This window comes from Oncorhynchus masou, chromosome 5 (genome assembly GCF_036934945.1).
Source record: "Oncorhynchus masou masou isolate Uvic2021 chromosome 5, UVic_Omas_1.1, whole genome shotgun sequence".
Classification (NCBI taxonomy): Eukaryota; Metazoa; Chordata; class Actinopteri; order Salmoniformes; family Salmonidae; genus Oncorhynchus; species Oncorhynchus masou.
In genome coordinates, this window is record NC_088216.1 from 8,959,408 (window position 1) to 8,984,407 (window position 25,000).

A 25,000-nucleotide genomic window follows, 5' to 3' on the forward strand; every position below is an offset into this window, starting at 1 on the left:
AATGTGGTGTGGTAGTGGTGTGTGGTGTGGTTGTGTTGTGTTGTGTGGTAGTGGTGTGTGGTAGTGGTAGTGATGTTCATTTCACAGAGTTACACATGGAATAAATAAACACACAGTCAATAACACAATATACAGTGTGTGCAAATAAGGTAAGATAAGGGAAAGGCAATAAATAGGCCATAGTGACAAAATAATTACAATTTAGCAAATAAACACTGGAGTGATAGATGTGCAGAAGATGAATGTGCAAGTAGAGATACTGGGGTGCAAAGGAGCAACAAAAAATAACACTTTGGGGATGAGATAGTTGGATGGGCAGATGCTCTGACAGCTGGTGCTTAAGTTAAAGTTAGTGAGGGAGATGAGTCTCCAGCTTCAGTGATTTTTGTAATTCGTTCCAGTCATTGGCAGCAGAGAACCGGAAGGAAAGGCGGCCAAAGGAGAAATTGGCTTTTGGGGTGACAAGTGAAATATACCTGCTGGAGCGCGTGCTACGGGTGGGTGTTGCTATGGTGACCAGTGAGCTGAGATAAGCCAGGGTTTTACCTAGCAGAGACTTACAGAGCCAGTGGGTTTGGTGACGAATATGAAGCGAGGGCCAGCCAACGAGAGCATACAGGTGGTGGGTAGTGTATGGGGCTTTGGTGACAAAATGGATGGAACTGTGATAGACTGCATCTAATTTGCTGAGTCGAGTGTTGGAGGCTATTTTGTAAATGACATCGCCGAAGTTGAGGATCGGTAAGATGGTCAGTTTTACGAGGGTATGTTTGGCAGCATGAGTGAAGGATGCTTTGTTGCAAAATAAGAAGACAATTCTAGATTTAATTTTGGATTTGAGACGCTTAATGTGAGTCTAGAAGGAGAGTTTACAGTCTAACCAGAACCTAGGTATTTGTAGATGTCCACATATTCTAAGTCAGAACCGTCCAGAGTAGTGATACTGGACGGGCGGGCAGGTGCTGGCAGCGATTGGTTGAAAATCATGAATTTAGTTTTACTTGTATTTAACATTTAACATTTACATTTAAGTCATTTAGCAGACGCTCTTATCCAGAGCGACTTACAAATTGGTGAATTCACCTTCTGACATCCAGTGGAACAGCCACTTTACAATAATTTAAGAGCAGTTGGTGGCCACGGGAGGAGTGTTGTATAGCATTGAAGCTTGCCTGGAGGGTTGTTAACACAGTGTCCAAAGAAGGGCCAGCAGTATACAAAATGGTGTCGTCTGCGTAAAGGTGGATCAGGGAATCACCCGCGACATGTCGCGTCATTGATATCACTCTTGCTGCGGGTGATTTCCTGATCCACCTTTACGCAGACGACACCATTTTGTATACTGCTGGCCCTTCTTTGGACACTGTGTAAATGTATAAATGTTGATATATACAGAGAAACGAGTCGGCACAAAAATTTAACCCTGTGGCACCCCTATAGAGACTTCCAGAGGTCCGAACAACAGGCCCTCTGATTTGTCACACAGAACTCTGTCTGAGAAGTAGTTGGTGAACCAGACGAGGACAATCATTTGAGAAACCAAGGCTGTTGAGTCTGCCGATAAGAATGTGGTGATTGGTCGAAAGCCTTGGCCAGGTCTATGAGTGCAGCTGCACAGTATTGTCTCTTATCGATGGCGGTTAAGATACCGTTTAGGACCTTGAGCTTGGCTCAGGTGCACCCAGTTCAGAAAGTTGATTGCATAGTAGCTAAGGTACGGTGGGATTCCAAATGGTCAGTGATCTGTTTATTAACTTCCTGGGACTAGGGGGCAGTATTTTGATGTTTGGATGAAAAACATGCCCAAATGAAACTGCCTATTTCTCAGGCCCAGAATATGCATAAAATTGGCAGATAGAAATAGGATAGAAAACACTCTAAAGTTTCCAAAACGGTCAAAATATTGTCTGTGAGTATAACAAAAACCTGAGGAAAATCCAACCGGGAAGTGCCTCTTCTTTTGAAACCTTTCTGTTTCATTGCAAATCTATCCTCCATTTAAAAAAAATATCAACCATATTCCTTTCCCTATAGCTTCCACAAGGTGTGAACAGTCTTTAGACATAGTTTCAGGCTTTTATTCTGAAAAATGAGCGAGAATGATCGCGTCAGTGGATAGCTGTGTGTCCCCAGAGTTTTGCGCGAGCAGCTTGGAGCAGACGTTTTCTCTCTATTGAAAAAGCTACCGTCCGGTTGAAATATTATCGATTATTTATTGTAAAAACAACCTGAGGATTGATTATAAAAAACGTTTGACATGTTTCTACGAACTTTACGGATACTATTTGGAATTTTTCGTCTGCCCGTCGTGACATGCACGAGCCTGTGGATTAGTAAACAAAACTCGCCAACCAAATTGAGGTTTTTGGATATAAAAACCATCTTTATCGTACAAAAGGAACATTTATTGTGTAACTGGGAGTCTCGTGAGTGCAAAACTCTGAAGATCATCAAAGGTAAGCGATTCATTTTATTGCTTTTCTGACTTTCGTGACCAATCTATTTGTAATGTTTTGTCTTCTGAGAGAGATGTCCTTACATAAACACTTGGTTTGCTTTAGCTGTAAAGCTTTTTTGAAATCTGACACGCCAGGTGGATTAACAAGACGCTTAGCTGTGTTTTGGTTAATTGCACTTGTGATTTCATGAAAATTAAATATTTGTAGTAATTTAATTTGAAATTGGCGCTCTGCAATTCAGTGGATGGGTAGCCAAGAAGTTTTTAACTTGGCTTTCGAAGACTTTAGAAAGGCAGGGTAGTATAGATAGAGGTCGGTAGCAGTTTGGGTCTAGAGTGTCTCCACCTTTGAAGAGGGGGATGACCGTGGCAGCTTTCCAATCTTTGGGGATCTCAGACAATACGAAAGAGAGGGTGAACAGGCTAGTAATAGGGGTAGCAAGAATTTCGGCGGATAATTTTAGAAAGAGAGGGTCCAGATTGTCTAGTCCTGCTGATTTGTAGGTGTCAGATTTTGCAGCTCTTTCAGAACATCAGCTGACAGGATTGGGGAGAAGGAGAAATGGGGGAGGCTTGGGCGAGTTGTTGTGGGGGGTGCAGTGCTATTGACCAGGGTAGGGGTGGCCTGGTGGAAAGCATGGCCAGCAGTAGAAAAATGCTTATTGAAATTAAAAGTAGAAGCTCTAATTGTTTGGGCACAGACCTGGATAGTGTGACAGAACTCTGCAGGCTATCTCTGCAGTAGATTGCAACTCCGCCCCCTTTGGAAGTTCTATCTTGTCAGAAAATGTTGTAGTTGGGGATGGAAATGTCATGATCTTTGGTGGCCTTCCTGAGCCAAGATTCAGACACGATTGGACATCCGGGACGGCAGAGTGTGCCGTGAATAAAACAAACTTAACAAATCAAAGTTTATTTGTCACGTGCGCCGAATGCAACAGGTGTAGTAGACCTTACAGTGAAATGCTGACTACAACACTGACAGACAGACAGACAGACAGACAGACAGACAAACAGACAAACAGACAGAGACACACACACACACACACACACACACACACACACAAACACACACACACACAGGATTGTATTGCATCATGATCTAAGCTCTCTAACAAGGAAAAGCATGGACACACACACACACACACACACACACACACACACACACACACACACACACACACACACACACACACACACACACACACACACACACACACACACCAACATCTAACAGCCACAGTCCGTGAAGTCGGTCAGTCCTCCTTCCATCTTTCTGTTCACCAGGGTTTCAATTATAGAACTACACAGAGACTCGTTACAGAGAGAAAAGAGAGAGAGAGATTGAAAATAATGTTCTACGTCCTCCTAAATAATATAAAGTGAAACAAGGCAACACACACGCCTCTAATCAGGATCATAGCTGGAATGAATGAAACCAGTGATTCTTTTGTCATCTGAGCCTGTGTCCTCCAGAGGACCAAGTACAGTTGAAGTCGTAGGTTTACAGGGGCTGTTCCTCCTGCAGGCAGAGGAGGGTCGTTAGTGATTGTTGTCACCTGGGCTCAGGGCTTCACTAATCTCTCTTGTCTCTCTCTCTCTCTGCTCCTCCAGGTATGATCCTGTTTGTTTGTTCATGTGTAGTTTTACTTAGTTTTCACTCAGTCATATTCACACACACAGATTCACGCATCCCTGCACTTTACATACAGCTCACATTATGATACTGTCACACCTCATTCCTTTTTCTTTGTTTAAAGTTAATCGTTTAAAGAACCTTTTTGATTGGCTGTTGTTCTCATTTTTGTGTATGTGGTGGGTGGGAGGAAGACTGATGTCATCGACACCCCGGGGCTCTATGACACAACAATCATTCTGTTCACTGGAGGAGACCAGCTGGAGGACAAATCAATGGAGGACTTTCTGAATCGTTTACAATAAAGAACCTTTTTGATTGGCTGTTGTTCTCCTTTTAGCCACCGGCCTGTGACAACATACAGTTAGTAAGTTTACATAGACCTTAGTTAGTTAGTTAGTAAGTTTACATAGACCTTAGTTAGTTAGTTAGTAAGTTTACATAGACCTTGGTTAGTTAGTTAGTTAGTTAGTTAGTTAGTAAGTTTACATAGACCTTAGTTAGTTAGTTAGTAAGTTTACATAGACCTTAGTTAGTTAGTTAGTAAGTTTACATACACCTTGGTTAGTTAGTTAGTTAGTTAGTTAGTTAGTAAGTTTACATAGACCTTAGTTAGTTAGTTAGTAAGTTTACATAGACCTTAGTTAGTTAGTTAGTAAGTTTACATACACCTTGGTTAGTTAGTTAGTTAGTTAGTTAGTAAGTTTACCTAGACCTTAGTTAGTTAGTTAGTAAGTTTACATAGACCTTAGTTAGTTAGTTAGTAAGTTTACATAGACCTTAGTTAGTTAGTTAGTTAGTTAGTAAGTTTACATAGACCTTAGTTAGTTAGTTAGTAAGTTTACATAGACCTTAGTTAGTTAGTTAGTTAGTTAGTTAGTTAGTTTACATAGACCTTAGTTAGTTAGTAAGTTTACATTGACCTTAGTTAGTTAGTTAGTAAGTTTACATTGACCTTAGTTAGTTAGTTAGTAAGTTTACATTGACCTTAGTTAGTTAGTTAGTAAGTTTACATAGACCTTAGTTAGTTTGTTAGTAAGTTTACATAGACCTTAGTTAGTTAGTTAGTTAGTAAGTTTACATAGACCTTAGTTAGTTAGTTAGTTAGTAAGTTTACATACACCTTAGTTAGTTAGTTAGTAAGTTTACATTGACCTTAGTTAGTTAGTTAGTAAGTTTACATAGACCTTAGTTAGTTAGTTAGTAAGTTTACATAGACCTTAGTTAGTTAGTTAGTAAGTAAGTTTACATAGACCTTAGTTAGTTAGTTAGTAAGTTTACATAGACCTTAGTTAGTTAGTTAGTAAGTTTACATAGACCTTAGTTAGTTAGTAAGTTTACATAGACCTTAGTTAGTTAGTTAGTTTACATAGACCTTAGTTAGTTAGTAAGTTTACATATACCTTAGTTAGTTAGTAAGTTTACATAGACCTTAGTTAGTTAGTTAGTAAGTTTACATAGACCTTAGTTAGTTAGTTAGTAAGTTTACATAGACCTTAGTTAGTTAGTTAGTTAGTAAGTTAGTTAGTTAGTTAGTTAGTTAGTAAGTTTACATAGACCTTAGTTAGTTAGTTAGTTAGTTTACATAGACCTTAGTTAGTTAGTTAGTTAGTAAGTTTACATAGACCTTAGTTAGTTAGTTATTAAGTTTACATAGACCTTAGTTAGTTAGTTAGTTAGTAAGTTTACATAGACCTTAGTTAGTTAGTTAGTTTACATAGACCTTAGTTAGTTAGTTAGTAAGTTTACATAGACCTTAGTTAGTTAGTAAGGTTACATAGACCTTAGTTAGTTAGTAAGGTTACATAGACCTTAGTTAGTTAGTTAGTAAGTTTACATAGACCTTCGTTAGTTAGTAAGTTTACATAGACCTTAGTTAGTTAGTTAGTTAGTTAGTTAGTAAGTTTACGTAGACCTTAGTTAGTTAGTTAGTTAGTTAGTTAGTTAGTTAGTTAGTTAGTTTACATAGACCTTAGTTAGTTAGTAAGTTTACATTGACCTTAGTTAGTTAGTTAGTAAGTTTACATTGACCTTAGTTAGTTAGTTAGTAAGTTTACATTGACCTTAGTTAGTTAGTTAGTAAGTTTACATAGACCTTAGTTAGTTTGTTAGTAAGTTTACATAGACCTTAGTTAGTTAGTTAGTTAGTAAGTTTACATAGACCTTAGTTAGTTAGTTAGTTAGTAAGTTTACATAGACCTTAGTTAGTTAGTTAGTTAGTAAGTTTACATACACCTTAGTTAGTTAGTTAGTAAGTTTACATTGACCTTAGTTAGTTAGTTAGTAAGTTTACATAGACCTTAGTTAGTTAGTTAGTAAGTTTACATAGACCTTAGTTAGTTAGTTAGTAAGTAAGTTTACATAGACCTTAGTTAGTTAGTTAGTAAGTTTACATAGACCTTAGTTAGTTAGTTAGTAAGTTTACATAGACCTTAGTTAGTTAGTATGTTTACATAGACCTTAGTTAGTTAGTTAGTTAGTTTACATAGACCTTAGTTAGTTAGTAAGTTTACATAGACCTTAGTTAGTTAGTTAGTTAGTTAGTAAGTTTACATACACCTTCAGCCAAATACATTTCAACTCAGTTTTTCACAATTCCTGACATTTAATCCTAGTAAAAAATTCCCTGTTTGTCCCTGGTCAGTTAGGATCCCCACTTATTTAATTTATTTCACAGCAATCATTCTGTTCACTGGAGGAGACCAGCTGGAGGACAAATCAATGGAGGACTTTCTGAATCGTTTACAATAAAGAACCTTTTTGATTGGCTGTTGTTCTCATTTTTGTGTATGTGGTGGGTGGGAGGAAGACTGATGTCATCGACACCCCGGGGCTCTATGACACAACAATCATTCTGTTCACTGGTGGAGACCAGCTGGAGGACAAATCAATGGAGGACTTTCTGAATTCCCTGTTTGTCCCTGGTCAGTTAGGATCACCACTTTATTTTAAGAATGTGAAATGTCAGAATAATAGTATTTCTTTCAACTTATATTTCTTTCATCACATTCCCACTGGGTCAGAAGTTAACATACACTCAATTAGTATTTGGTAGCATTGCCTTTAAATTGTTTAACTTGGGTCAAACGTTTCGGACAGCCCCTTCCACAAGCTTCCCACAATAAGTTAGGTGAATGTTGGCCCATTCCTCCTGACAGAGCTGGTGTAACTGAGTCAGGTTTGTAGGACTCCTTGAAAAAAAAAAAAAAGCTTGCACACGCTTTTTCAGTTCTGCCCGCATTAAATCTTTATGTTTCATGTTCTGATCTCAACTACATTGTTTATCGTAGGAAATATTCTACACTCTCCTCATTTTAACACCCTCTGTCTCCCCCCTTCACTCTTGCGGTGAAGGGGGGAGACAGAGAGAGAGAGAGATGGGGAGAGAGAGAGAGATGGGGAGAGAGAGAGAGAGATGGGGAGAGAGAGAGAGATGGGGAGAGAGAGAGATGGGGAGAGACAGAGAGATGGGGAGAGAGAGAGAGAGAGAGAGAGAGATGGGGAGAGACAGAGAGATGGGGAGAGAGAGAGAGACATATTTCCCTCAGATTACACAGATCCACAAAGAATTCGAAAACAAATCCAATTTTGAAAAACTCCCATATCTACTGGGTGAAATTCCACAGTGTGCCATCAGAGCAGCAAGATTTGTGACCTGTTGCCACGAGAAAAGGGCAACCAGTGAGGAACAAACACCATTGTTCGCTGCTCTGGCCCCCCAATGGTGGAACAAACTCCCTCACGACGCCAGGACAGCGGAGTCAATCACCACCTTCCGGAGACACCTGAAACCCCACCTCTTCAAGGAATACCTAGGATAGGATAAGTAATCCTTCTCACCCCCCCTTAATGATTTAGATGCACTATTGTAAAGTGGCTGTTCCACTGGATGTCAGAAGGTGAATTCACCAATTTGTAAGTCGCTCTGGATAAGAGCGTCTGCTAAATGACTTAAATGTAAATGTAAATTGTAAATACAACCCATATCTATGCTTATTTATTTTATCTTGTGTCCTTTACCATTTGTACCTTGTAAAAACACTGTATATATATATATAATATGACATTTGTAATGTCTTTATTGTTTTGAAACTTCTGTATGTGTGATGTCTATTGTTAATTTTTATTGTTTACCTTACTTGCTTTGGCAATGTTAACACATGTTTCCCATGCCAATAAAGCCCCTTGAATTGAATTGAAATTGAGAGAGAGAGAGAGATGGGGAGAGAGAGAGAGATGGGGAGAGACAGAGAGATGGGGAGAGAGAGAGAGAGAGAGAGAGAGAGAGAGAGAGAGAGAGAGAGAGAGAGAGAGAGAGAGATGGGGAGAGACAGAGAGATGGGGAGAGAGAGAGAGAGGCAGAGAGATGGGGAGAGAGAGAAGATGAAAAAAGAGAAGAGTCCCCTCAGCCAGCTGGTTCTGAGGCTCAGTTCACAAACCCAAACCAACCCCATAGAGCCTCAGGACAGCACTCAGAAAATCTGGCCCAACCAAATCATCACAAAACAAAAATAAAAATATATCACCTATAGGAAAGACACAACAAAAAATCAAAGTAATCTTCAATGCTATTTGGCTCTAAACAGACAGTTTAGACACAGTCTAAACAGTACATGGTGTCAGACTATCTGACCACAGTGACTGATTGAAAACTGAGGAAAACTTTGACTAGGTACAGACTCAGTGAGAGCAGTCTGGCTATAGAGACATGTCGTCACAGACAAACCTGGCTGCCCAGAGAGGACAGTCTGGCTATAGAGACCGGTCGTCACAGACAAACCTGGCTGCCCAGAGAGGACAGGCTGTGCTCACTCTGCTCCAGGGGAGAGGTAGAGACAGAGCTGCATTTCCTATTACACTGTGACAAATCCTAAAAGAATATTTCTTTCTTTCCCAAAATTATAATTCAATACAAAGAATTTGAAACTACAAAAGATGAAGAAAAAAATCTAATATTTATTGGGTGAAAAGCCAAAATATGCCGTTTTGACAGCCAAATATGTGTCCTCCTGCCACAACCTGAGTGACAGCCAGTGAAAAGTGCAAAGTCATGTCGATAATATTTCCCATCTTGTTTTGTTTTGTCTTTCATAACAGGTCTACACTGGTCTACGACCATGACATGTGTCTTCTCAGTCAGGTTGACACTGGTCTACGACCAGGCCATGTGTCTTATTAGTCAGGATGACACTGGTCTACTACCATGACATGTGTCTTCTCAGTCAGGTTGACACTGGTCTACTACCAGGACATGTGTCTTCTCAGTCATGTTGACACTGGTCTACTACCAGGACATGTGTCTTCTCAGTCATGTTGACACTGGTCTACTACCAGGACATGTGTCTTCTCAGTCATGTTGACACTGGTCTACTACCAGGTCATGTGTCTTCTCAGTCATGTTGACACTGGTCTACTACCAGGTCATGTGTCTTCTCAGTCATGTTGACACTGGTCTACTACCAGGACATGTGTCTTCTCAGTCATGTTGACACTGGTCTACTACCAGGTCATGTGTCTTCTCAGTCATGTTGACACTGGTCTACTACCAGGACATGTGTCTTCTCAGTCATGTTGACACTGGTCTACTACCAGGACATGTGTCTTTCCAGTCATGTTGACACTGGTCTACTACCAGGACATGTGTCTTCATAGTCAGGTTGACACTGGTCTACGACCATGACATGTTTCTTCTCAGTCATGTTGACACTGGTCTACTACCAGGACATGTGTCTTCATAGTCAGGTTGACACTGGTCTACTACCAGGACATGTGTCTTTCCAGTCATGTTGACACTGGTCTACTACCAGGACATGTGTCTTCATAGTCAGGTTGACACTGGTCTACTACCAGGACATGTGTCTTTCCAGTCATGTTGACACTGGTCTACTACCATGACATGTGTCTTCTCAGTCATGTTGACACTGGTCTACTACCAGGACATGTGTCTTTCCAGTCATGTTGACACTGGTCTACTACCATGACATGTGTCTTCATAGTCAGGTTGACACTGGTCTACTACCAGGACATGTGTCTTTCCAGTCATGTTGACACTGGTCTACTACCAGGACATGTGTCTTCATAGTCATGTTGACACTGGTCTACTACCAGGACATGTGTCTTCTCAGTCAGGTTGACACTGGCCGACTACCACTGCTTTAATGTATTGTTGTTCTCATTAAAATGGTTGTTGTAGTTGTTGTTAATGGTAATCCCATGTATATATATATATAAGTAATAATGAACTTGTCAATAAAGTCAATTTAATTGAATTGAGAGAGAGAGAGAGAGGGGGGGGGGGGTAGAGAGAGACAGAGAGAGAGACAGAGGGGGAGAGAGAGAGAGAGAGAGGGAGAGAGAGAAACATAGAGAGAGAGGGGGGTAGAGAGAGAAACACAGAGATGCACAGGCAGAGGGAGAGAGAGAGAGAGAGAGGAGGGGGTAGAGAGAGAAGCAGAGAGATGGACAGGCAGAGGGAGAGAGAGAGAGGGGGGGTAGAGAGAGAAACAGAGAGATGGAGGGGGTAGAGAGAGAAACAGAGAGATGGACAGGCAGAGGGAGAGAGAGAGAGAGAGAGAGAGAGAGAGAGAGAGAGAGAGAGAGAGAGAGAGAGAGAGAGAGAGAGGAGATTTAAAACCGAGGAGTTTTGACAGACAGCTATGAACTTCAGGCTTCGTCTTTGAAATGGAACTGACATTTTCACTACTTATCAGATATGAAACAAACAGACAATCAGAATATCAGTCAAAAATATCCAATTCCCAGTTTATGCTACAAAATCAACTCTCTATAATTTTATTTTAAATGTGTTATATTTGTCTCAACATTCCATGACGTACACTAAGGCATTGCTGGCAGAAGAGATGGATGCAGTTCAATGCAATTTCAACGACCAACTTGCTGAAAAATTCTTTTTTTTTTTTAGAAGGGTTTTATCTAATGTTCCTTGGGTTAGATTTGATCTCATCTTGCTCTGGCTGGCATTAGTTGTGGATGTTGTTGCTGTTGATGTGCATTACTGAGGGAAAGAGAGCCTGGCTTTTCATGCTTGTTTGATCAACAGGACGGTAAAGTTCTGTCAGAGGACTACCGGTGGTGTTTCCATAGTTACAGAAATCCTTTGGATTTTGTGGCTTTTGGCTGTTGCCTGTAAACACACAGTCCAGTTCATAGTGAATGATGACAGGCCCTACTGCCTGTAAACACACAGTCCAGTTCATAGTGAATGATGACAGGCCCTACTGCCTGTAAACACCCAGTCCAGTTCATAGTGAATGATGACAGGCCCTACTGCCTGTAAACACACAGTCCAGTTCATAGTGAATGATGACAGGCCCTACTGCCTGTAAACACACAGTCCAGTTCATAGTGAATGATGACAGGCCCTACTGCCTGTAAACACACAGTCCAGTTCATAGTGAATGATGACAGGCCCTACTGCCTGTAAACACACAGTCCAGTTCATAGTGAATGATGACAGGCCCTACTGCCTGTAAACACACAGTCCAGTTCATAGTGAATGATGACAGGCCCTACTGCCTGTAAACACACAGTCCAGTTCATAGTGAATGATGACAGGCCCTACTGCCTGTAAACACACAGTCCAGTTCATAGTGAATGATGACAGGCCCTACTGCCTGTAAACACACAGTCCAGTTCATAGTGAATGATGACAGGCCCTACTGCCTGTAAACACACAGTCCAGTTCATAGTGAATGATGACAGGCCCTACTGCCTGTAAACACACAGTCCAGTTCATAGTGAATGATGACAGGCCCTACTGCCTGTAAACACACAGTCCAGTTCATAGTGAATGATAACAGGCCCTACTGCCTGTAAACACACAGTCCAGTTCATAGTGAATGATGACAGGCCCTACTGCCTGTAAACACACAGTCCAGTTCATAGTGAATGATGACAGGCCCTACTGCCTGTAAACACACAGTCCAGTTCATAGTGAATAATGACAGGCCCTACTGCCTGTAAACACACAGTCCAGTTCATAGTGAATGATGACAGGCCCTACTGCCTGTAAACACAGAGTCCAGTTCATAGTGAATGATGACAGGCCCTACTGCCTGTAAACACACAGTCCAGTTCATAGTGAATGATGACAGGCCCTACTGCCTGTAAACACACAGTCCAGTTCATAGTGAATGATGACAGGCCCTACTGCCTGTAAACACACAGTCCAGTTCATAGTGAATGATGACAGGCCCAACAGGCCTCTTGTGGCAGATGTATTTATTAGGATTAATTTACTGCAGTGTCTATTAATACGCTTTCCCTCTCTATGTTTCTATATCTACACAAACTCTTTCCAGCTCTTTGTTTCTATATCTACACAAACTATTTCCCTCTCTATGTTACTGTATCTACACAAACTATTTCCTGCTCTATGTTTCTATATCGACACGGATGCTTTCCCTCTCTATGTTTCTATATCTACACAAACGCTTTCCAGCTCTATGTTTCTATATCTACACAAACTCTTTACAGCTCTATGTTTCTATATCGACACAAACTCTTTCCCTCTCTATATTACTGTATCTACACAAACTATTTCCTGCTTTATGTTTCTATATCGACACAAACTCTTTCCAGCTCTTTGTTTCTATATCTACACAAACTCTTTCCCTCTCTATGTTTCTATATCGACACAAACTCTTTCCAGCTCTTTGTTTCTATATCTACACAAACTCTTTCCCTCTCTATGTTACTGTATCTACACAAACTATTTCCTGCTCTATGTTTCTATATCTACACAAACTCTTTCCCTCTCTATGTTACTGTATCTACACAAACTATTTCCTGCTCTATGTTTCTATATCGACACAAACTCTTTCCAGCTCTTTGTTTCTATATCTACACAAACTCTTTCCCTCTCTATGTTACTGTATCTACACAAACTATTTTCTGCTCTATGTTTCTATATCGACACAAACTCTTTCCAGCTCTTTGTTTCTATATCTACACAATCTCTTTCCCTCTCTATGTTACTGTATCTACACAAACTATTTCCTGCTCTATGTTTCTATATCTACACAAACTCTTTCCAGCTCTATGTTTCTATATCTACACAAACACTTTCCAGCTCTATGTTTCTAGATCTACACAAACTATTTCCCTCTCTATGTTATTGTATCTACACAAACTATTTCCTGCTCTATGTTTCTATATCTACACAAACTCTTTCCAGCTCTATGTTTCTATATTTACACAAACACTTTCCAGCTCTATGTTTCTAGATCTACACAAACTCGTTACTATACGTCATTCCCATACAGTCTATGTATTTAAGAGGTGAAAATGACCATATCTAAGCGGTGGCCTGACAGATTCTTCCTGGGGTGTAGATCAACACATGTTAACAAGATTGCATGTTGATGAAACGCTGTCAGTTCCACTTTAATGGAGAAGGTGTGTGTGTGTGTGTGTGTGTGTGTGTGTGTGTGTGTGTGTGTGTGTGTGTGTGTGTGTGTGTGTGTGTGTGTGTGTGTGTGTGTGTGTGAGTGTGTGTGTGTGACAGTGTAAACCATAGCATACAGCTCCATAAAGAGAGTCTAATTAAAACACCACACAGACACGAGGGACACATTCCTCCTCCTCCCCTCCTCTCTTCCTCCTCCTCTCTCTCTCTTCCTCCTCCCCTCCTCTCTTCCTCCAACTCCTCTCTCTCTTCCTCTTCCTCCTCCCCTCCTTTCTTCCTCCTCCTCCTCTCTTCTCTTCCTCCTCCTCCTCTCTCTCTCTTCCTCCTCCACTCCTCTCTTCCTCCTCCTCCTCTCTCTCTCTTCCTCCTCCTCCTCCCTCTCTTCCTCCTTCTCTCTCTCTCTTCCTGTCTCTCTCTCCCCCTCTGTACCAAACTTCAGCTGAACGGTATAGTGGAGGTATAGAGGACAGTATAGTGGAGGTATAGAGGACAGTATAGTGGAGGTATAGAGGATAGTATAGTGTAGGTATAGAGGACAGTATAGTGGAGGTATAGAGGACAGTATAGTGGAGGTATAGAGGACAGTACAGTAGAGGTATAGAGGACAGTATGGTGGAGGTATAGAGGACAGTATAGTGGAGGTATAGAGGACAGTATAGTGGAGGTATAGAGGACAGTATAGTGGAGGAATAGAGGACAGTATAGTGGAGGAATAGAGGACAGTATAGTGGAGGTATAGAGGACAGTATAGTGGAGGTATAGAGGACAGTATAGTGGAGGTATAGAAGACAGTATAGTGGAGGTATAGAGGACAGTATAGTGGAGGTATAGAGGACAGTATAGTGGAGGTATAGAGGACAGTATAGTGGAGGTATAGAAGACAGTATAGTAGAGGTATAGAGGACAGTATAGTGGAGGTATAGAGGACAGTATAGTGGAGGTATAGAGGACAGTATAGTGGAGGTATAGAGGACAATATAGTGGGGGTATAGAGGCCAGTATAGTGGAGGTATAGAGTCCAGTATAGTGGAGGTATAGAGGACAGTGTAGTGGAGGTACAGAGGACAGTACAGTAGAGGTATAGAGGACAGTATAGTGGATGTATAGAGGACAGTATAGTGGAGGTATAGAGGACAGTATAGTGGAGGTATAGAGGCCAGTATAGTGGAGGTATAGAGGCCAGTATAGTGGAGGTATAGAGGACAGTATAGTGGAGGTATAGAGTCCAGTGTAGTGGAGGTATAGAGGACAGTATAGTGGAGGTATAGAGGACAGTATAGTGGAGGTATAGAGGCCAGTATAGTGGAGGTATAGAGGACAGTTTAGTGGAGGTATAGAGGACAGTATAGTGGAGGTACAGAGGACAGTATAGTGGAGGTATAGAGGACAGTATAGTGGAGGAATAGAGTCCAGTATAGTGGAGGTATAGAGTCCAGTATAGTGGAGGTATAGAGGACAGTATAGTGGAGGTATAGAGGACAGTATAGTGGAGGTATAGAGGACAGTATAGTGGAGGTATAGAGGACAGTATAGTGGAGGTATAGAGGACAGTATAGTGGAGGTATAGAGGACAGTATAGTGGAGGTATAGAGGACAGTACAGTAGAGGTATAGAGGACAGTATAGTGGAGGTATAGAGGACAGTACAGTAGAGGTATAGAGGACAGTATAGTGTATAGTGGAGGTATAGAGGACAGTATAGTGTATAGTGGAGGTATAGTCTACCTGTGTATATACAGTATAGTGGAGGTATAGAGGACAGTATAGTGGAGGTATAGAGTCCAGTATAGTGGAGGTATAGAGTCCAGTATAGTGGAGGTATAGAGGACAGTATAGTGGAGGTATAGAGGACAGTACAGTAGAGGTATAGAGGACAGTATAGTGGAGGTATAGAGGACAGTATAGCGGAGGTATAGAGGACAGTATAGTGTATAGTGGAGGTATAGAGGACAGTATAGTGGAGGTATAGAGGACAGTACAGTAGAGGTATAGAGGACAGTATAGTGTATAGTGGAGGTATAGAGGACAGTATAGTGTATAGTGGAGGTATAGTCTACCTGTGTATATACAGTATAGTGGAGGTATAGTCTACCTGTGTATATACAGATTGTATGCATGACTTTTCTTACCAGCCATGCTGAGGTAGACAGAGGGAGAGGTGTGGTTCTGTCCGGTCAGCCCGTTGACTGCCTGTACGTAGTACCGACCCGCGTCAGCCGTCCTGGCCGACAAGACAACCAGCTGATTATCCAACGACATGGCTCTGAAGGAGAGAGATAAAACCAGACAGGGATTTCAGTTTCTCCATAAAATCATTTCAGCACATGGAGAACGTCCACACAACGTCCGCACAACGTACGCACACCGTCTGAACAACGTCCGCACAACGTCCAAACAACGTACACACAACGTCCACACAACGTATACACAACATCCACACAACGTCCAGCCAAAACAAGCTGATGAATGAGTCCCTTTCCGCTCATCTGGTCTCTGCATGTTGTTGACATCCAACCTCTGATGCTCATTCTCTGACACACCAGGAACTATCAATACACACACACACACACACACAGATTGTGTATTTTATATTCTGTATATTGAGACAGAGAGATTGTGTACTCTATATTCTGTATATTGAGACAGAGAGATTGTGTACTCTATATTGAATAGTAAAACAGAGAGGTTGTGTACTCTATATTCTGTATATTGAGACAGAGAGGTTGTGTACTCTATATTCTGTATATTGAGACAGAGAGATTGTGTACTCTATATTGAATAGTAAAACAGAGAGGTTGTGTACTCTATATTCTGTATATTGAGACAGAGAGGTTGTGTACTCTATATTCTGTATATTGAGACAGAGAGGTTGTGTACTCTATATTCTGTATATTGAGACAGAGAGGTTGTGTACTCTATATTCTGTATATTGAGACAGAGAGATTGTGTACTCTATATTGAATAGTAAAACAGAGAGGTTGTGTACTCTATATTCTGTATATTGAGACAGAGAGATTGTGTACTCTATATTCTGTATATTGACACAGAGAGATTGTGTACTCTATATTGAATAGTGAGACAGAGAGGTTGTGTACTCTATATTGAATAGTGAGACAGAGAGATTGTGTACTCTATATTGAATAGTGAGACAGAGAGATTGTGTACTCTATATTGAATAGTGAGACAGAGAGGTTGTGTACTCTATATTGAATAGTGGGACAGAGAGGTTGTGTACTCTATATTCTGTATATTGACACAGAGAGATTGTGTACTCTATATTCTGTATATTGAGACAGAGAGATTGTGTACTCTATATTGAATAGTGAGACAGAGAGGTTGTGCACTCTATATTGAATAGTGAGACAGAGAGGTTGTGTACTCTATATTGAATAGTGAGACAGAGAGGTTGTGTACTCTATATTCTGTATATTGAGACAGAGAGGTTGTGTACTCTATATTCTGTATATTGAATAGTGACACAGAGAGATTGTGTACTCTATATTCTGTATATTGACACAGAGAGATTGTGTACTCTATATTGAACAGTGAGACAGAGGTTGTGTACTCTATAATCTGTATATTGAGACAGAGAGGTTGTGTACTCTATATTCTGTATATTGAATAGTGAGACAGAGAGATTGTGTACTCTATATTCTGTATATTGAGACAGAGAGGTTGTGTACTCTATATTCTGTATATTGAGACAGAGAGATTGTGTACTCTATATTGAATAGTAAAACAGAGAGGTTGTGTACTCTATATTCTGTATATTGAGACAGAGAGGTTGTGTACTCTATATTCTGTATATTGAGACAGAGAGGTTGTGTACTCTATATTCTGTATATTGAGACAGAGAGGTTGTGTACTCTATATTCTGTATATTGAGACAGAGATTGTGTACTCTATATTCTGTATATTGAGACAGAGAGATTGTGTACTCTATATTGAATAGTAAAACAGAGAGGTTGTGTACTCTATATTCTGTATATTGAGACAGAGAGATTGTGTACTCTATATTCTGTATATTGAGACAGAGAGGTTGTGTACTCTATATTGAATAGTAAAACAGAGAGGTTGTGTACTCTATATTCTGTATATTGAATAGTGAGACAGAGAGGTTGTGTACTCTATATTCTGTATATTGACACAGAGAGATTGTGTACTCTATATTCTGTATATTGAGACAGAGAGATTGTGTACTCTATATTCTGTATATTGACACAGAGAGATTGTGTACTCTATATTGAATAGTGAGACAGAGAGATTGTGTACTCTATATTGAATAGTGAGACAGAGAGGTTGTGCACTCTATATTGAATAGTGAGACAGAGAGGTTGTGTACTCTATATTCTGTATATTGAGACAGAGAGGTTGTGTACTCTATATTCTGTATATTGAATAGTGACACAGAGAGATTGTGTATTCTATATTCTGTATATTGACACAGAGAGATTGTGTACTCTATATTGAACAGTGAGACAGAGGTTGTGTACTCTATAATCTGTATATTGAGACAGAGAGGTTGTGTACTCTATATTCTGTATATTGAATAGTGAGACAGAGAGATTGTGTACTCTATATTCTGTATATTGAGACAGATAGATTGTGTACTCTATATTGAATAGTGAGACAGAGAGATTGTGTACTCTATATTGAATAGTGAGAAAGAGAGATTGTATACTGTATATTCTGTATATTGAGACAGAGAGAATGTGTACTGTATATTCTGTATATTGAGACAGAGAGATTGTGTACTCTATATTGAATAGTGAGACAGAGAGATTGTGTACTCTATATTGAATAGTGAGACAGAGAGATTGTGTACTCTATATTGAATAGTGAGACAGAGAGATTGTGTACTCTATATTCTGTATATTGACACAGAGAGATTGTATACTGTATATTCTGTATATTGAGACAGAGAGATTGTGTACTCTATATTGAATAGTGAGACAGAGAGATTGTGTACTCTATATTGAATAGTGAGACAGAGAGATTGTGTACTCTATATTCTGTATATTGAATATGGAAGAGATTAGTGTGGTTTCTACCTACAAGGATATGTCCACAAGGATATGTGTGTGTGTGTGTGCGTGCGTGCGTGCGTGCGTGTGTGTGCGTGCGTGCGTGCGTGTGTGTGTGTGTGTGTGTGTGCGTGCGTGTGTCCGTGTGTGTGTGTGTGTGTCAGTAAGGAAGCAGTTTAGACAAACCAGGGGCTGAATATTGAGCATCCTTGAGAAGTTTATATTGACATGGGCCACACATTATCGATCATAGTCCGCTGTTAGAAAAACTTGTTTTGGCTTTACACCCCCGGCTATATTGTGGATAAAGAGTTACCTGTCTAACAGAACACAGAGAGTGTTCTAGAATGGAAGCCTATCCCCAGGGCAGCTGTCTAGGCACCTTGTTTTTTTTCAATCTTTACTAATGACATGCTCCTGGCTTTGAGTAAAGCCAGTGTGTCTATGCATGCGGATGACTAAACACTGTACACGTCAGCTACTACAGCGACTGAAATGACTGCAACACTTAACTTCTTACGGATTAAGTACCTGTACAGGAACCAAATCAGCGGAAATTCCAGAGCGCCAACTAATTGTCCTCGATACAATTCAAACTTTCATTAAAACTCACATGCAAGGTACTCAATTAAAGCCACACTCGTTGTGAATATAGCCAACATGTCAGATTTGTAAAATGCTTTTCGGCGAAAGCATGAGAAGCTATTATCTGATAGCATGCAGCCCCCAGAAACACACAAAGGGGACGTAAACAAAGAAATTAGCGTAGCCGGCGCTACCCAAAACGCAGAAATAAAATATAAAACATTCATTACCTTTGACGAGCTTCTTTGTTGGCACTCCTATATGTTCCATAAACATCACAATTGGGTCTTTTTTCCGATTAAATCGGTCCATATATACCCAAAATGTTCATCTATGAACACCGAGAAATCCATGGAAAAAGTCACGTTTCCGAACGCGACGTCATTTTATAAAATTCATAAAGTTGCCTATAAACTTTGACAAAACACTTCAACCTACTTCTGTAATCCAAGTTTAGGTATTAGTAAACGTTAATAAACGATCAAATTGATCACGGAGAGATCTGTATCTGTATCTCTCCCTCTCTCTTTCTCTCCCCCTATCTCTCCATCTCTCTCTCTCTCCCCCCATCTCTCCCTCTCTCTCTTTCTCTCTCTCCATCTCTCCCTCTTTCTCTCTCTCCATTTCTCCCTCTCTCTCCCCCCCATCTCTCCCTCTCTCTCTTTCTCTCTCTCCATCTCTCCCTCTCTCTCCCCCATCTCTCTCTCTTTCTCTCCCCCCATCTCTCTCCCTATCTCTTTCTCTCTCCCCATCTCTCCCTCTCTCTCTTTCTCTCCCCCATCTCTCTCTTTCTCTCCCCCATCTCTCTCCCTCTCTCTCTTTCTCTCCCCCATCTCTCCCTCTCTCTCTTTCTCTGCCCCCATCTCTCCCTCTCTCTCAATCTCTCTCTGTCTCAATCTCTCCCGCTCTCTCTCAATCTCTCCATCTCTCTCTCTCTCTCTCTCAATATCTCCCGCTCTCTCTCTCTCAATCTCTCCCTCTCTCTCTCAATCTCTCTCTCCCTCAATCTCTCCCTCTCTCAATCTCTCCATCTCTCTCCATCTCTCTCTCAATCTCTCTCTCTCTTTCTCAATCTCTCCCTCACTCTCTCAATCTCTCCCTCTCTCTCTCAATCTCTCTCTCCCTCTCTCTCTCAATCTCTCCCTCTCTCAATCTCTCCATCTCTCCATCTCTCTCTCAATCTCTCTCTCTCTTTCTCAATCTCTCCCTCACTCTCTCAATCTCTCCCTCTCTCTCTCAATCTCTCCCTCTCTCTCTCAATCTCTCCCTCTCTCTCAATATCTCCATCTCTCTCTCTCTCAATCTCTCCCTCTCTCAATATCTCTATCTCTCTCAATCTCTCCCTCTCTCAATATCTCTCTCTCTCAATTTCTCCCTCTCTCTCTCAATCTCTCCCTCACTCTCTCCATCTCTCCCTCACTCTCTCAATCTCTCCCTCTCAATCTCTCCCTCTCTCTCTCAATCATCTCCCTCTCTCTCTCAATCTCTCCCTCTCTCTCTCAATATCTCTCTCTCTCAATCTCTCTCTCAATTTCTCCCTCTCTCTCTCAATCTCTCCCTCACTCTCTCAATCTCTCCCTCTCTCTCTCAATCTCTCCCTCACTCTCTCCCTCTCTCTCTCAATCTCTACCTCTCTCTCTCAATCTCTCTCAATATCTCAATATCTCCATCTCTCTCTCAATCTCTCTCTCTCAATTTCTCCCTCTCTCTCTCAATCTCCCCCTCTCTCTGACTCACACACAGAGTCCCACTGTCCAAACTGACACACACAGAGTCCCACTGTCCAAACTGACTAACACACAGAGTCCCACTGTCCAAACTGACTAACACACAGAGTCCCACTGTCCAAACTAACACAGAGTCCCACTGTCCAAACTGACTAACACACAGAGTCCCACTGTCCAAACTGACTAACACACAGAGTCCCACTGTCCAAACTGACTCACACACAGAGTCCCACTGTCCAATCTGACTCACACACAGAGTCCCACTGTCCAAACTGACTCACACACAGAGTCCCACTGTCCAAACTAACACAGAGTCCCACTGTCAAAACTGACTAACACACAGAGTCCCACTGTCCAAACTGACTAACACACAGAGTCCCACTGTCCAAACTAACACAGAGTCCCACTGTCCAATCTGACTAACACACAGAGTCCCACTGTCCAAACTGACTAACACACAGAGTCCCACTGTCCAATCTGACTAACACACAGAGTCCCACTGTCCAAACTGACACACACAGAGTCCCACTGTCCAAACTGACTAACTAATTCTAGCAAGGTAGAGGTGTGGACAGCTGGTCCTTCAAAAACACCCCAAAGAGACTGTGATATAACTTCCTCTGCCAGGCTGACTGTTTTCATGTGGACTCTGGGGGGGGGCTAACTGGTGTGTGTGTTTTTTTTTTTTTTTTACCTTTATTTTACTAGGCAAGTCAGTTAAGAACAAATTCTTATTTTCAATGACGGCCTAGGAACAGTGGGTTAACTGCCTGTTCAGGGGCAGAACGACAGATTTTGTACCTTGTCAGCTCGGGGATTTGAACTTGCAACCTTCCGGTTACTAGTCCAATGCTCTAACCACTAGGCTACACTGTGTGTGTGTGTGTGTGTGTGTGTGTGTGTGTGTGTGTGTGTGTGTGTGTGTGTGTGTGTGTGTGTGTGTGTGTGTGTGTGTGTGTGTGTGTGTGTGTGTGTGTGTGTGTGTGTGTGTGTGTGTGTGAGAGAGTCAGGATACAGACTGTTTATCTAAGCACAAGGGGGGATGGAAAGAGAGGGGAACAGAGAGAGAAATTAAACTAGGATGAGGAAGGGAGAGGAAGAGAGGAGAGAACGGAGGGATGGAAGGTCAGACGCTGTAAAAAAACAAATGGAGGAGCGACTCTGTTTCCCGGGATACCGTTCCCTGTATCAACTGACCGCGTCACATTAATCTCTCCATTTCCAGTCGTTTCTCCACAACTTGAAAAGCGTCGGAATGAGCTGCAGGAAGTTCACACATACAAGTTGTTTCCTTTCATATCAATGAAGGGAAGTGAAGAAGTGCAGGTTTTTTCGGTAGAAAGGAGAGATCATTGGGACGCAGCTCATGTCGTCTGCTCAACGCAAGTCTGTTAAAACCTACGATTAAGCAGGTGAGAGACAATAACACAACACAAAGCACAGTACAAGAGCTTCACTAACTGACCTGTGTTCAGCCTCTCTAACTGACCTGTGTTCAGCCTCTCTAACTGACCTGTGTTCAGCCTCACTAACTGACCTGTGTTCAGCCTCTCTAACTGACCTGTGTTCAGCCTCTCTAACTGACCTGTGTTCAGCCTCTCTAACTGACCTGTGTTCAGCCTCACTGACCTGTGTTCAGCCTCACTAACTGACCTGTGTTCAGCCTCACTAACTGACCTGTGTTCAGCCTCACTGACCTGTGTTCAGCCTCTCTGACTGACCTGTGTTCAGCCTCACTGACCTGTGTTCAGCCTCTCTGACCTGTGTTCAGCCTCTCTAACTGACCTGTGTTCAGCTTCACTGACTGACCTGTGTTCAGCCTCTCTAACTGACCTGTGTTCAGCCTCACTAACTGACCTGTGTTCAGCCTCACTAACTGACCTGTGTTCAGCCTCTCTAACTGACCGGTGTTCAGCCTCTCTAACTGACCTGTGTTCAGCCTCACTAACTGACCTGTGTTCAGCCTCACTAACTGACCTGTGTTCAGCCTCACTGACCTGTGTTCAGCCTCACTGACCTGTGTTCAGCCTCACTAACTGACCTGTGTTCAGCCTCACTAACTGACCTGTGTTCAGCCTCTCTAACTGACCTGTGTTCAGCCTCACTGACCTGTGTTCAGCCTCACTGACCTGTGTTCAGCCTCTCTAACTGACCTGTGTTCAGCCTCTCTAACTGACCTGTGTTCAGCCTCTCTAACTGACCTGTGTTCAGCCTCACTAACTGACCTGTGTTCAGCCTCTCTAACTGACCTGTGTTCAGCCTCTCTAACTGACCTGTGTTCAGCCTCTCTAACTGACCTGTGTTCAGCCTCACTAACTGACCTGTGTTCAGCCTCACTAACTGACCTGTGTTCAGCCTCACTGACCTGTGTTCAGCCTCTCTAACTGACCTGTGTTCAGCCTCACTAACTGACCTGTGTTCAGCCTCACTAACTGACCTGTGTTCAGCTTCACTAACTGACCTGTGTTCAGCCTCACTGACTGACCTGTGTTCAGCCTCACTAACTGACCTGTGTTCAGCCTCTCTAACTGACCTGTGTTCAGCCTCACTAACTGACCTGTGTTCAGCCTCTCTAACTGACCTGTGTTCAGCCTCACTAACTGACCTGTGTTCAGCCTCACTAACTGACCTGTGTTCAGTCTCACTAACTGACCTGTGTTCAGCCTCACTAACTGACCTGTGTTCAGCCTCTCTAACTGACCTGTGTTCAGCCTCACTAACTGACCTGTGTTCAGCCTCACTAACTGACCTGTGTTCAGTCTCACTAACTGACCTGTGTTCAGCCTCACTGACCTGTGTTCAGCCTCACTGACCTGTGTTCAGCCTCTCTAACTGACCTGTGTTCAGCCTCTCTAACTGACCTGTGTTCAGCCTCACTGACCTGTGTTCAGCCTCTCTAACTGACCTGTGTTCAGCCTCTCTAACTGACCTGTGTTCAGCCTCTCTAACTGACCTGTGTTCAGCCTCACTGACCTGTGTTCAGCCTCTCTAACTGACCTGTGTTCAGCCTCTCTAACTGACCTGTGTTCAGCCTCTCTAACTGACCTGTGTTCAGCCTCACTAACTGACCTGTGTTCAGCCTCTCTAACTGACCTGTGTTCAGCCTCACTAACTGACCTGTGTTCAGCCTCACTGACCTGTGTTCAGCCTCTCTAACTGACCTGTGTTCAGCCTCACTAACTGACCTGTGTTCAGCCTCACTAACTGACCTGTGTTCAGCCTCACTAACTGACCTGTGTTCAGCCTCACTGACCTGTGTTCAGCCTCACTGACCTGTGTTCAGCCTCTCTAACTGACCTGTGTTCAGCCTCACTAACTGACCTGTGTTCAGCCTCACTGACCTGTGTTCAGCCTCACTGACCTGTGTTCAGCCTCTCTAACTGACCTGTGTTCAGCCTCACTGACCTGTGTTCAGTCTCACTGACCTGTGTTTAGCCTCTCTAACTGACCTGTGTTCAGCCTCACTAACTGACCTGTGTTCAGCCTCACTGACCTGTGTTCAGCCTCACTGACCTGTGTTCAGCCTCTCTAACTGACCTGTGTTCAGCCTCACTAACTGACCTGTGTTCAGCCTCTCTAACTGACCTGTGTTCAGCCTCTCTAACTGACCTGTGTTCAGCCTCACTAACTGACCTGTGTTCAGCCTCACTGACCTGTGTTCAGCCTCTCTAACTGACCTGTGTTCAGCCTCTCTAACTGACCTGTGTTCAGCCTCACTGACCTGTGTTCAGCCTCACTGACCTGTGTTCAGCCTCTCTAACTGACCTGTGTTCAGCCTCACTAACTGACCTGTGTTCAGCCTCACTAACTGACCTGTGTTCAGCCTCTCTAACTGACCTGTGTTCAGCCTCACTAACTGACCTGTGTTCAGCCTCTCTAACTGACCTGTGTTCAGCCTCACTAACTGACCTGTGTTCAGCCTCTCTAACTGACCTGTGTTCAGCCTCTCTAACTGACCTGTGTTCAGCCTCACTAACTGACCTGTGTTCAGCCTCTCTAACTGACCTGTGTTCAGCCTCACTGACCTGTGTTCAGCCTCACTAACTGACCTGTGTTCAGCCTCTCTAACTGACCTGTGTTCAGCCTCTCTAACTGACCTGTGTTCAGCCTCTCTAACTGACCTGTGTGTGTGTGTGTTGGTCTG

At 42.3% G+C, this 25,000-nt stretch overlaps 2 protein-coding genes across 2 annotated transcripts in view; one reads left to right on the plus strand and one right to left on the minus strand.

Annotated features, from left to right (window-relative positions):
* Nucleotides 1-25,000, plus strand: part of LOC135532479 (zinc finger protein 436-like) — a 781,678-nt gene that overhangs the window by 306,402 nt on the left and 450,276 nt on the right. The gene's annotated exons all lie outside the window — the stretch shown is intronic.
* Nucleotides 1-25,000, minus strand: part of LOC135532795 (protein sidekick-1-like) — a 346,541-nt gene that overhangs the window by 193,866 nt on the left and 127,675 nt on the right. The window contains exon 5 of the mRNA XM_064960236.1: nt 15,650-15,783. Within this exon, the coding sequence (XP_064816308.1) occupies nt 15,650-15,783 (134 nt within the window). The remainder of the gene's footprint in view (nt 1-15,649; nt 15,784-25,000) is intronic.